This window comes from Lepisosteus oculatus, chromosome 5 (assembly GCF_040954835.1).
Source record: "Lepisosteus oculatus isolate fLepOcu1 chromosome 5, fLepOcu1.hap2, whole genome shotgun sequence".
Lineage (NCBI taxonomy): Eukaryota > Metazoa > Chordata > Actinopteri > Semionotiformes > Lepisosteidae > Lepisosteus > Lepisosteus oculatus.
In genome coordinates this window covers 57,009,539-57,023,085 of record NC_090700.1, presented here as the reverse complement: position 1 = coordinate 57,023,085, position 13,547 = coordinate 57,009,539, and the positions used below count along the sequence as shown (strand labels likewise).

Sequence of the window (13,547 nt, the reverse complement as noted above, 5' to 3'; positions counted from 1 at the left end):
TTCTGTATTAGTTCAAGTAGGGGGCTGCGTCAGCATGTGTAGGCTGCGAAGGAACAAGTAAAGTTTTATTCCATTCCATTTTATTCCACAGCCAAAACGTTGTGCTTCTTTTCTTCTCTTTTCAGCGTGTTATGTATTATGTGTGTTGTGTGTTGGGTAGGCAGTTTTGGACATTGTTGTGTTTTGGGGGTCCTTTTGTAAGATGGGCAGAATGACTGCAATAAATGCGGTTTTACACACGGTAACGGTCTCGTCTGGTCTGTGGATGCACTGGTGATTCTGTGGATCTGTGGAATATGAAACAAAAAGGGTCCCAGCACCCTTTAAAATTGTTAGGTGGTGTAGTCGGGCAAAAAGCAGGCAGGCATGATTCTTGTTTTGAGGTGTCCCTATACCATGACAGTATTGTAACACTTTGGGGTTCACATGGGCACCCTCACCACCACCACATCTGGTGGACCCCCCCACCATCAGGGACTCAAACCCAGGCTTCCAGCGTCACTCAACAGGGACCCAGCCTCTTGAGCCAAAGGGAAATCACCCCTCAGCCCACCGCCTGTGGCCCCTGCTATCCACAGGGAAGGGCGGTGACGTCACCGCGCTGGTAAGCCAGCCCTCACAAGCAATGGAGGCCGTATGCGGTGCAGGATTTTTGCAGATCTTACCATATGCATTCCAGCTAAAAAGCAAAGGCTTCACCTACAACCAACAGCACGACTTCCCCTGGAGTGCGGATCATTGTGGACGAGTTGGGGATGGAAAATCTATATGAATTAGGCCTTTAAACATCTCCAGATGACAATGGTCAAATCCGACTCAGCATAACGACAGAATGGTTAAGAGTTTCCCATTGAACCAGACACAGGGCATTGATTTTATTTTGATCACAACATTAATATTGAGTTGCAGCTAATTACTACCATACAGCAGATTGGATGTCTTACAGTCACGGGGGGGGGGGCTTCTGACGCTTTTGCGGAAAAGATTAGGATTGAAGACCCCGCATACTCGTCAACCCATTCGTGAGGTGGTACTATCTCCAACCTGTGTCGACGCTGCCGCGTCAGTAGAGCCACTTAGGAAAATGACTTCTCTTCTTACGCGCAACGACTAGGACGAGAAGGTAGAACGCTATTTTAATGTTTCTGTTCTTTAAAACCAGTATGATACTCGAAACAGCGCGGTACTGTGCATTCTGCCCACAGATTGTGGAAGACTTGTGACTGATGGTTAAAAACGTGTGAAGTCTTTAACAAAGCATGCGGAATTCCCGTTGAAAATCGCAAAACGAAGCTGCGACTAAAGGTGGTGGATTATTTTTAAACAGGTGCCCAATAAATAATAATAATAATAATAATAATAATAATAATAATAATAATAATAATAAATGCCCTTTAACACTTGATTGCCCTTCCCCTGTTAATGAACGGAATACTAAACTTTTATTGCAGGGTTACGTAATACACACTACCTGTTGCTCGCTCATCTAGATGTGTGCTGCTGTAGAAGGTGGATAAAGTTAGCGCTGTGAAACGCATTTGTGTCGGTGTGAACTACACGCTGTAGTAGGTTTTTGCTGCATTCTAGCGGATTTAGAAATGAAGCGCACTGAGGGAGCAGGGAGCTGCGCCAGCACGCGTAGGCTGCAAAGGAACAAGTAAAAGTTTATTCCTGCTGAAAAGAGACGCAACGTGTCGGCTGCGCGGCCTTCTTGGGGTGTCGGGGAATGCACAGTATGTGGTATACGACTCCCTGCCAGCCCTGGCGGCGGTGACCGTCTTCACTTTCGGTGGTAGACGGCGGTGGAACAGTTCTGTTGCTGTCTCTTCACAGCCTTGCGTCTTCTTAAAAGACTTCACGAGATAATACCGTCGGACCCTCGTGCCCCTCCGGCGGGGGTCGGCGCTCCGCCTCTGCCCGCGCGGCGCGCTTGTGAAGGGGCGCCCCGCGCGCCGCTGTCCTCGAGCCCAAGTAGCTCGCCGTGATCGTATAGTGGTTAGTACTCTGCGTTGTGGCCGCAGCAACCTCGGTTCGAATCCGAGTCACGGCATTGTGGTGAAACAATGTCACGGCATTGGGCCTGATCTTTTCCTATGTTTTTTTTTTAAAAAAAAAACATTTATCGCATTTTTGACGACGCAAGTCAAGTGTTTTCACTGATACTTTGCGAGCGGGTGTGGTGTGATTCGTTAAGACTACCATTTTTGCAGATCCCGTGCATGCAAGCGCTGATGCTTAGCACTTTCCATTTTGTTACGGTTGGTTAAGGCAAAAATCAAACAAACAAACAACAAAATGCAAAAAAAAAAACACTTGAACGCCGTCGTTCAATTGTTTTGCTATCAGTAGTCAGATTTTTAAAAAAATTAGGTAATTTAAAATATTTTAGTGCTGTTCGGCGGTAGTTCTTCCATTCTGACTCTGCGTAGGCTGTTTCCCCTCCCCCTTGCATATATTATGCAAATAGCACCTCGCTTGGGTTTCTGGGTAAATGAAACCTAACGTGTAATGTCCTACGTTTTCGCTCCTCTAAAAGCTCTATTCCTGTAATGTTTGAAGTATTGTACAGTAAAGCAATTTATTATCATTTTGTGTCCTCGGTATAAAGACTTACACTTACACACCACAAACCGAACGCCTATGTTGTGAAGTGGGGACTCCTGTTCTGCGGGCTGTCAGGTTAAGACTATACTTTCAGGGATCATTTCTATAGTTTGTGACTTGAGAAATGCGTTTCTAAAGTGTTTGGTCTCGCCAACCACGATGAGGAGTGAAAGTGTCCTCTTCTGAGCGCGAAGCGGACTGGGATTGTTGCTTCACGGCAGCTGATCCCGGTCATTGATGACCGTTCCTCTCCCCCTTGAGGGGACTGGAGGAAGAGGACACATTCTGAGTGGTTGGGTCTTCTTAATGGTTGAAATAACAGAACAAGTACAGCACTAGATTGCAATAAGTTCGTTCGTAAAAATACTCTGTGAAGACGTTATTTACAAGGTGCAATGTGTAAGGTAGCAGTCCCTGTTGTTTGATTTTAGTGTGAAATGTAACTTTTTTTCTTGTTGCCGTGATAGAATACTACATTACATTCTAAACACAGTTTAAAAAGATCATCTGTGATCGTAAATGTGAGGTTTTAATACGATGATCTTTTTAAACTGTGTTTGTTTATAGAATGTAATGTAGTATTCTATCTAGCCTGAACATCGGTTCCTTCTTTGTTCTCTAGGGTCATACAGACCCTTCCTGGTCGTTCACCAAGTCGCTAACTGCGTGTTACGAGCGGTTGCTCAGAGCAGACAAGATCTTTGACGAGTCAATTGCATTTATTACTTCAGCTGCGCCTTGTCTGCTGTGGGCTTCTAGCACCATCCCCGCTCCTTTTGGTTACATAGGTAGTGTAAAACTGAGAGACGTTACACAGAAGGGGAATGCTATTTCTTCAAAGGGAGATGTAATTTAGCAATGGAATGTCAGGTGTAACATTAGCTGGAGTTCGTTTTCAGAAATGGCCAAGTTTCTGCACAAAGCTACTTCATAGTTGCAATTTTGGTTTTGTAAGTCTCTGGAATATTGGAAGCCTTTTAAATTTGAGGCTTTGTTGTTATTAATATAGTATTAAAAAAAAAAAAAGAGCAGTGCTCTGCCTCTGCAGTAAGCATCTGAAAGCTTTCTGTTTTCTTGCAATTGAGTGACAGAGAAAAAGAGCAGAGAATTCGCTTCCTGCCGAGTCGCTCCTGCACCGTCGGTGAACTGCTTAAGCAGGGTAATGTGACAAACGGAACTTAGCAGCTGGGCGGATAACTGTATAGTCCTGGGAAGAGTGCAGTCAGCCCCCAAAGCAACCATAAACCAGAACAGCATAATCTCCTCTGATAACCCGTGAGCCTTCGTAGAGTTGTACTGGGAAAGATGTTTCTCAGGAGGTAGGACTACTTTTTTTCTTAAGCCTTTGCCTCAGGGTTATTGGAGCAATTTAACTTGAAAGATCAGATGCAGCCACGTACAAGTGAATTATGTCGGTCAACTTTTAAAATTGAGTTTTTGGAGAATCTGGTGATATAAAACAATTCTGTATCTTTTTATTGCCTGACACTCAACTCTTTTGTTATTTTGTGATCACTGAAATTAGTGCATGTATGTTCGTTTTCCCAAAGTCTTCCACAGAATACACAGAAACAGCCGTCTGGATGTATCTCGCCTCTGTATCTGACCATTGCGCAGATCCTGTGCTCAGGCCGTGAACAGAATCGCGCTGGTTACATGCTTGCACATTATTCTTCCAGTTAGTTTAGCGCACTGATTTGACACTGATCTGTTCAGTCACCAGGCTGTGTTGCTGTAGGACACTGAGGGAGCAATCATTTGCAGGGAGTTTCTATGAAACAGGTCAGTTGTAAAAAAAAAAACATTATTGTCTTACCTGAGCATCAGCTAAAGAAAGTGATGGATTTGGATTGACTTTGAAGTCCCTGCTTGATTTCGGAAAATGAACCTTTAACTCGAGGAGCCTTCTCTGCATGTGGCGGCAGCACGACAGCCAGAATCTCGCGTCGCCCTCTCTGCTGCTTTTCCTAGCGGAATGAACGTGCTGCTTTTATAGCTCACGAGCTGACGCCCCTTTACCCTGCCTCTGAAAGCCGGGGTTCCCCAGTCTCTCCGTGTGCTACCGCACCACGTCAGCGGGGTCATCTGAACTCGACTCGCTTTCTAGCAGAAGTGAAGTGGAAGAGCGATTGGTACAACCACGGAGAGCCCAGCGATGACAACACAGGAGTATTATAGCAACAGGCTCCTCCACCCTGGTGCTACACTATGAAGAAGCTGTGTTGTGTGCGCTACAGAGAGACAGGAGCTTGATGGGAGAAAGACAGAGCCGGAGGTCATTTTCCGTCCTTAAAAAAGCCATTTTTTTCCCCCAGCAGTCAGTGAAGAGGATTCCCTTTTACACAAGCGGGTGTTATGTGCTTCACGTCAGTCTGACAGAACCACAGTCTAATGTCTTTGGCTTAGACCTTGTATAGCACCGAGGTCAAAATCTGTCCATCCATCAGAAGAATGGAACAAATATTTTACCTATGAAGGGTCTACTGACACAGGAGGGTTAAAACAGTTCAAACTGTAGACACTGTAGTTACACCTGTAGATATAGTGGTCCCTCACAAGACTGTATTAGGAAGCCAAGCCATAGCGTTTCATAAGCATTTGTGTTTTAAGTAGCTATGTCCCAGAGACACCACCAGGGGGCGGAAATGCAACAGGAGCATGAGATAATGTCCTCGACTAAGCGCAATATCAGGGATAACACATCAGTCCAGTTTAATTAACTTTACACTGCTGAGTACTCCAGTGGATTTACCAGCTATTTTCCATTGAGGTTAACAGTGCTGAAGAGCAATACTCTTTTGTTGCAGAGATGGCATTACACAAAGTAGGTATTTTCCATTTTCATTTGCTTGGCACATTGAATTATCAGACGAGTCAGTTTTATGTTTATGTATTAAGGAGGCTAGAGCTAGCCTTGTTACAATCACAAACTGATCAAAAAAATATATCCCTCTAGGTTCAGCCATACAACTACTTACAGTGGATTCAGACAGGGTAAAAATGAACTTCGGATGCATGTAATATTTTGTGGGCAAAATCATGTCATTTTATCTTAGGCAAACAAAAACACATTTTAATCCAAGTTATGATCATTTTTACCTCAAAAAGAATTCCATGCACTGACAATTCAGAATATTAAGTATATGAACCTAAAAAATCTTAATCATATATATGCACATACATATAATTTTGCTTCCAAACAGGTTCCCTGTTCCTAGTAAATGTATCCAATAAAGCTGTAATTAATGCATTATGCATGGAAGGCCAATAAATAAAAGATGAAACTCTCTTCACGTTTAATCGTTCTCCTTGGCTGACATGTGTTTGCTTGTTTTTTTCCTCTCCTGCTGCTATCACGGAGAAAGACAACATTAACTTTTAAAGAAAAAGAAAAAAAACCAACAAAAAAGGTTTTTCAACAAGAAGAAATGTAAGACAAATATACAGAAAAGCGCCGGATGACGTTTCTTTCCATATCCCTTGTATACAACGATCTGGGTGAACTGAGCAAAGGCAGGCCAGCTCTTGAAGTACTGGAGATGTTCACAAGAGTCGCGTACTGATGTCACAGACTCCGGGAATCGGGTCCGGTTCTGGTTCCCTTGAGAAATGGAAAAACATGCAGTTCCCCCAAATTCACCTCCAGAGCCAAGGACAGACTGAGGGAGTGTTGCGGCGACAGCTCTGATAACAGCTTAATCGCCGTGGACTCCCCCTTTATGTTTTCTGTTGGCATAGCTAAATTTAGGTCTTCGTGTTAGAGATCATCTCTGTCAGAATAAAGACGAAAGATCCCTGAAGACATCTTTCAAGTCCTTACAAGTCTCACATTCTTGAGCTGCTCTTGGATTGGCCTTGCTCAGATGTGTTTATACCACAGGCTTGAGCTCTGCTTCATTTTCATTTTTTGTTATTTGTATTGTAACGCAACGGGGGCTCAGGCGGGCGCCCTTGCCGTATCTGGTCGGCCCAAAGTATAGGTGGCTCGAACCCGGGACTTCCGCGTCTCTCTGCAGCGACCCAGCCCCGTGAGCTAAAGAGAGATCTCTCCACAGCCCAGTAGCTGTGGTCCTGCTATCACAGGGAAGGGCGGTGACATCACCTGCTCTGGTACGCCGGCTCTTACACAGTGCCTGTCGGCCGTAAGCGTTACAGTATATTCCTTTTTACATCCTCTCCATAGATCTTTCCCTCAGGGAGTTTCATTTCGCTTTACTTAAAATATTAACCCCTGGCAGCACTTGGACAACCTATTATATGACATTCCATCGACTTACCCCGCTGTTTTTTTTTTAAATCAGGCAGCATTGAATCCGCAGCGATCTGTGTGTCCACTGTTTTATTTATCACAGTCGAGTTTTAATTTGTAAAGAAAACTACCGAACCTCTGATTTCAGTCGAATTTCACACCAGGGCCAGTGCTTAGATACCTGCTGTAGTGATTTCTTATGTCTATGGGAGTACGCAGGACGATGTTTGCATATATTTTAGAGCACAAACTCTAAGGCTGTTTTTTTTAGTTTATGCGGAGAACGAAACCAAATCAACAGATGAGATCGGATAAGACCCGAAGAGCACTGAGCTCGCTGTTGCCTGCAGTGTTTTGAGCTCCTTCTGTCGGTTCTCTTCATAAACTACAGCTATAGCGGCTGCGACTATAATCCTAGCATCTTTTTTTTTCAAATCAGCGCTCACAGACTGTTAAATGTTAAATGTCTGTCAGGATGAAAGATGCTGGTGCCTGCCCTGATATGTAACAACTGAAATTAAAGTACCTTTTTATATGATATGTGCTTTTACAAAAAAAAAAGATACAAGGGTTTTTTTTCCCCTTCCCCTGCAGTGATGCCAAATAACGTTACGGCCCGAGCCTCGTCTTACATCTTTCATAGCACAGAACACACAACAGGTTATGCAAGACCAGGGCGTTTAAAGACTGCGCAGTTCATTATCTTATAACCTCAAACCGGTTAAACTTTAACATTTTTCATCAAGATGGTGCGGTCGACATAAACATGACATATAAACGAACAGAGACACGCAGCTCGATCGCAGAATAGCCCAGACCGTGCCTTGACACTGAACATCTGCGGACAAAGAGCCGGGAGGACAAAGACCTTTTATTCACCTCGGCGTTAATGGCTTTTGGCGCTCTGGGACGATCTTTGTGCACAACAAGCGTCTCTGGGAGCATGACCACCCGCAGGGACACGAGGTGTTGTTACGTTGTATCTTAAATGTGCGTCCTGGCACACGGAAACCCAAACTGACTCGGACGCGTGAGGACACGCGGAGCACGAAACCCAATCAACAGATGAGATCGAATAGCATCCCGGACTGGACAATCCGGGATGCTAAGGGAGCCGAGGGAAAAAAAAAACACTCGGAAACTGGGAAGGCGCTGGACGGACGAAGCCGTGTGTGTAATAATAAACGATGCCTTTAACCCGACACGTTTCAAATCCCCAGCGTGGCAAGAGCACGGACGAATGCCGCATTTCAGCGCCCGTTGCCTCTGAAGGTTTCCGAAGGAGAAGGGGAGCCTATAGACTCTCGCGTAGCGCCCACCTACCCTTGCAGGTAATTGGGCCCCGAGTGTGAGCGCTTTCCTGACACCTGATTGGGCCGCGGAGGTGCCGCCGAGCTAAGGCCGCCTCTCATTGGCCGGCCGGCACGTCACTCCGGGCGCCGTGGCCCGCCCCGCTCGTCAAGTAGCGGGCGGTGAATGGTGAAGGTTTCACAGCAGCTCGATACACTGTACTACAGCGCCGAGCCGCGCTCCGACCGGGGTCCCGAGTTTATTTCACGGTTGCGCACAGGCGCCGCGCAGTGCGTTCGCATCCTGAAGGGGAACGATGCTCACCCCGTGTGTCGGGGCTGCAAACGCTTCTGCCGCCGTTCAGCTGGGGGAGCGCAGGAGGTGGCTGATGTGACAGTGTTTCTATGTTGTGCTCAGTCCGTTATTGTTCTGGTCCCAGACGCAGCCCGAGCAATTGTGCGAGAAGATGTTGAGCCGACTGATGAGCGGCAGCATCAGGAATCTGGAAAGAGAATACAATTGCACCGTGAGGCTCCTGGATGACACGGAATACACCTGCACGATTCAGGTCAGTTTGAAACAGTCTCCTGCCCGCTACCTCGCTGTGTTGAGCACTTACGACATCTCCTCCAGCTAGCGCTGCAACAGAACAGGTTTTTGTCACCTTTGTTCAGCACAGATGGGAAACGTGCTGATGTGATGGTATTATTATACACCTGCACCTCGCGGGTCTGGTACCGCGGAATCATTGATAAATCTTAACGCGGTCATTCATTATTAGGTGTCTAGCGCAGCATCATCAGCGGATACGCAAAGTAGGGTAACTCCTGCGTGGGGGTTTGGGCGAAATGAGAGTATTCCGTAGGAGAGTGATGCGTTTTTTTTTTTTGTGACAGACAAGGCATACTGCCTTCCTCACTGGACAGCGCTAGAGCATCGTTCATTCTTCACATCCAGATCGGTGACAAGTAATCGGTGAAGTACAGTATTCAGGGCAACTTTGGCTGGCTGGCGTGATGACCTACAGCTGTCAACGTTTTGTCTCTTCGAAATGCCCGAGCGTACGGCCTTAGATACAACTGATTGGTTACAACCGGTGTCCTTTCTGATAGCTGGGCACAATAGTTCCAGACAATACCAAGGGCGCCCCAGTGACACGGTGCCATGTTTATAAGTACATTTAACCGGCTGTCCAGCTAAGCCACGACGGCGCTCTGACATGTGTGACCTGATAACTGATAACGCCTCCTTTATTTAACAGGGGAGCATGTGAATTCATTATAAGAAGGTCGTTTTAGAAAGATATGGGATTTGAGGGTTTTTTTTTCTAAACAAGCCTGTGACAAACCTGATACCTGTGTTGATTTAGAGGTTGCAGATGTGGTGTGTTAATTTCGGTGTTGAGAGCTGTCACAGAGCACCCGCGAGCGCTTCTGTCTGGGGATAAAGCAATGCTTTCTGCAGGCGGCTACTACGACCATGTGTGAGACGGCATGCTTATAACAATGCAATCCATCTTTGAACATCTAGAGCCCTTTAAATGATAGCCAGGGACCCGTGCGCCGCGCTGTGCAATGGTGCAATTGATTAGAAGCCTCGTCAACACGGGTTTTGCAAAAGTGTAAACTGATAGTGGAAAATGAGGCTTCGTCATCCAGCATGGCAGTTCAGTGAATCGCTCAACCTGGAAACCTCTGATGACTTTCTGTTGTGGTTGCTTAGGATTTGATCTCCCAGACCGCTTCATTATCACAGGCGGTTAATAAGCAGACGCCCCAGCGGTGTTATACAGGGGATGGAATTGTAACACAGGCCCGTTTGCTGTTCAACAGGCATTCAGGCGGGCTCCTGTCATGAGAATAATTATTTTCATTCTGAAGTTTGTACGGAAAATCAGATGGTTTGTGCACACTGAGCAACACAACATGCAGGACCCGGTAACATGCAGTGATATAGACGTGTCTGTTAGAAGGATTTGCTGTAGAATAGGAAAGGCACTCAGAATACCTGTGGAAAGGTACTGTATTGACCTTCCTCCTTGCAAATACTGTACATGTCTGATCTTTATTTCATTATACAGCATTTTTCAAAATTAACGACTGATTTATGCTTTAGTTTTTGTGCCTGAATGTGCTTTATGATGTCAAAATAGGAAGCCTGAATTACAGACTAAGCTATTCTTGTAGAATTCTGTATTGGAAGAAGCTCCTAAATTACCCGTGCCTCCAGTATTTGTGTGGCTTTAAAAGGGGCTGTCTGTGAGGGTGCCTGTGGTTTAAAATGACATTTCTGCTAATCTGTGTGGATTTAAATAATCCCCAAATGACTACATGATTAGGAGAAATGAAAATGCACAGTAGCACAGAACTGCACATAAAAACACAGACCTTTTTTTCTGTTTTGTGCCTTGTTTTGTTAATGGGATGGGTCAAGGTCTTGTAAGAACAGGGCTGGCCATGAATATGGATCAGTTAGAGAGCGATGTTAGAACTATGAAGAGGATGTTTAGGATGTCAGACAGTAGTATTATGCACAGATGTAGTTAATCTGTCCATTGAGCCATATAAATGTATTCTCTTGATTTAAAAAAAAAATCATCTTCATTTTCAATCATCATAACCCTGGGTTCTGTGCCGGGTCTAACCTGGAACAGGAACATCTCAGCGAATAAGCAGTTTGTTAGTGCCTATGCATAAAAGTAACTAAATCTGAGAAGTCTGGAACAGTAGGCACATAATAATTGCAACAGTAATGGTAATAATGTAATCAAATAGTAATAAGGGCTAAGAAAGAGTCTGCAGTTATGTACATCAATAGAACTTAATTTACTGTATTCAGTGCATCTCAGCCCTGAGGCAGAGTGGCATTTCTATTAGAAATATTAATTGTTTGCCCTGTAGTCTGCGCTCCTTGTGCTATTGAGACGCATTGCCTGGAGCATGGCGATGTCTCGGTCCCTGGTCTTCAGATTAATGCCTAGGGAAGCCGAGTAAGGCAGGGATCAAGAATCTGGTTGATTGCTGCTGCGAGCGCCCATCAGCTCTTAACCTGTTGCCCGCTGGCTATAGTGAGTCTATGTGGTGCAAAGGCTTGTAATGAGACAGAATGGGGGAGGACTGACTTTTAATGTAAAATCTTCCGTTGGTGTTTTTCACACACAGGTGGGTGGAAGGGTGAACTTGTATTTAAAAGGGGTTTAAGCTTTGATGGTTAAAGGGGAACTGCAACGCTCTTTTTACATGTCGGGGTTAGCAAGAAACGGAAATGATGACCGCAATGAAAGTAAAATGTACTAAAGACTTTCAAACCACAGCAAAAGTAAAATGTACACAATAATTTGAAAAGCCTCCAACCTGCACAATTCTTTTTTGGAAATTTCGGGGTATGCGCCGCGCCCTCTTCTGCGATTGACAACGGGACGACAAGACTTCTGGTGAGGTATTGTGGCCCAATGACATTGTAAACAAGCAGGCTTGTGAATACAGCTCTTTTAATCCAACAGAAATATTGCTCTTGATTTTGAGACAGTTTTGCCAGCAAGTACTACTTACTTGTTAACTCTGCATGCGGATCACGTTGGAACATCTCTGTGGTGAAATGTTTGCTGCACAATCTGTACTTATTTGCTCGTACATTACATTATACCAGTCCTTACAGTGACTAGTGATCAGGAAGGGCCAGCGCAGTTTGTGGGAACTCTCGCCTGATTTTTCTCGCAAGTTGGTGATTTTGTGCTTAATTTGAAATTTGTAATAATTTTCTATAATGTCAATGAATTTATTTTGTTACCGTGATTTAATAACTGGTCTGAGAAATTAGGACTGCAGTTTCCCTTTAAAAACATCGTATTTAGTGTGATGTGCTGTGACAAGACAAGTGTTGTATCTGCATGATGAAGATTATCCCTCAGCGGATCTGTTGAAACGTTTACTGCAGGGTACTAGTGATCTTAAGCAAGAGCTTCCTCCGCCTGTAGGTTTCAGAATGAACTCGTTTACTGTGAGAAATGAAGAGGCAGTGACAACACGAACAAAGCTGTGATTTTGAATGTTTTGTTTAGACAAGTGTGGAACATGCTGGTTTTCCTTTCAGCAGCTACTGGGCTACACACTTAGCTCAAGGGTACTGATGGGCTTTCTTTATTTCTTGTTCTGTTGCTTCTAGGGAGGCTGTGGGAATTGCTTTGTTTCAAGTTCAATTTGAAAGACGCGGAGGGGTACAGTGGGAATCAGAACCAATTAGATTCAATTGTGGTATTCCTGTATGTCTGTTCTTGGAAGCTGTTAGAACGGTCCTTGGTTTGCTGAATCTCATGGGGGGGGGTTCTTCTCCTCACTGTTCACACAGTTTCTGTGCCGTATCTCCACTCACAGCTTTTACCCTCTCCGGATACTGCATGCATTCGACAGAACAGCTGTCAATGTGTTGAGCTCCCTTTTCGGGCGCAATCTGCTGAAAAATCAGTTAGCTTTTTCGTCAAGAAGGAAAAATGAAGTTTTGCATCACTCTTTAGTGTTTTCGCATAAATACTGGTGTGAATCGCAGGCTCCCCTTTGAGGGCTGCAAACAGCAGAACCCAAAGAACTCTTATCAGGTCGAGCAGGAAGCTCGAAGTAAATTTCCCCATATATAGACATCTCCTGCAAAAATGCTATACATGCATGCATAAATGAATGAATAAATACTTTTAAAATGTTGGTTGAGATTTCCAATAAAGGGCGTTGCTGCAGGAATGGCAAAGATGAGCTCCTGTACCTGCTGTTGTTCATTTTGTAGGATGAGCTTCCTGTATGGTTCCATAGTAGTGATGATGTAATTGTGACTGTGAGCTACAGAGCACAACGTGCTACTTGGATACTCTGGCAGTGTGGACATGTGGCTGGTTTCTCCCCCATCCACCTCAGAGAGTTTGCCTGTGTGTAAGCTGGCTTTCTGGTTCTGGCGGAGGCCTTTATATCTGTTTTATGTAGCCTATCCCATGCCAGGCAATAAGTGTGCCAGAGAAGCCCAGGATTTAGGCCCGCCCAGCTGGGGACTGTACATAATCAGATCTAGGTCACCCTTTCTCTCCAAGATATTTTATTCCTACTATCAGCTCAGAGAGTCAATCCCCCCTGGATCTGTTTTCATTATGATCGGTATCTGTTTTCTAAACTTTAACAGTTGTTCCAAATTCTAATTTTTACATATCTATCTTTCACAAGTCCCTGCCTCTCTGAATTATGTTGAACTGGTGTAAGTAACGTAATATGGGTAAAAACGTTGAGTGACTTCTTTCTCTCCCACACAAAGAGCCTGTATTCCGCTTGCTAAATAACATTTTACACTATGCATCCCCCCGCATGGCTTTTTTGTAATTTCTTTAATTTCACTGAAAAACGTCTGTGTGCAGACAGTGCAAAAT

General features: G+C 44.7%; 1 protein-coding gene and 2 non-coding genes across 5 annotated transcripts in view; all 3 read left to right on the top strand.

Moving 5' to 3' along the window:
• Positions 1–1,978: 1,978 nt before the first annotated feature.
• trnah-gug (transfer RNA histidin (anticodon GUG)) lies at positions 1,979–2,050 on the top strand. Its single transcript has one exon. It is a non-coding gene; the product is annotated as a tRNA-His (tRNA).
• Positions 2,051–2,682: 632 nt separating this feature from the next.
• LOC138239269 (small nucleolar RNA U3) lies at positions 2,683–2,898 on the top strand. The gene has a single exon (XR_011189742.1). It is a non-coding gene; the product is annotated as a small nucleolar RNA U3 (small nucleolar RNA).
• A 5,706-nt stretch (positions 2,899–8,604) lies between these two features.
• The window catches only part of LOC102687745 (FERM domain-containing protein 5), a 132,200-nt gene continuing 127,257 nt past the window's right edge, over positions 8,605–13,547 (top strand). For all 3 annotated transcript variants that reach the window (XM_015343767.2, XM_015343769.2, XM_006628889.3), the window contains exon 1: positions 8,605–8,711. In XM_015343767.2, the coding sequence (XP_015199253.1) occupies positions 8,610–8,711 (102 nt within the window). In that variant the 5' untranslated portion in view covers positions 8,605–8,609. The remainder of the gene's footprint in view (positions 8,712–13,547) is intronic.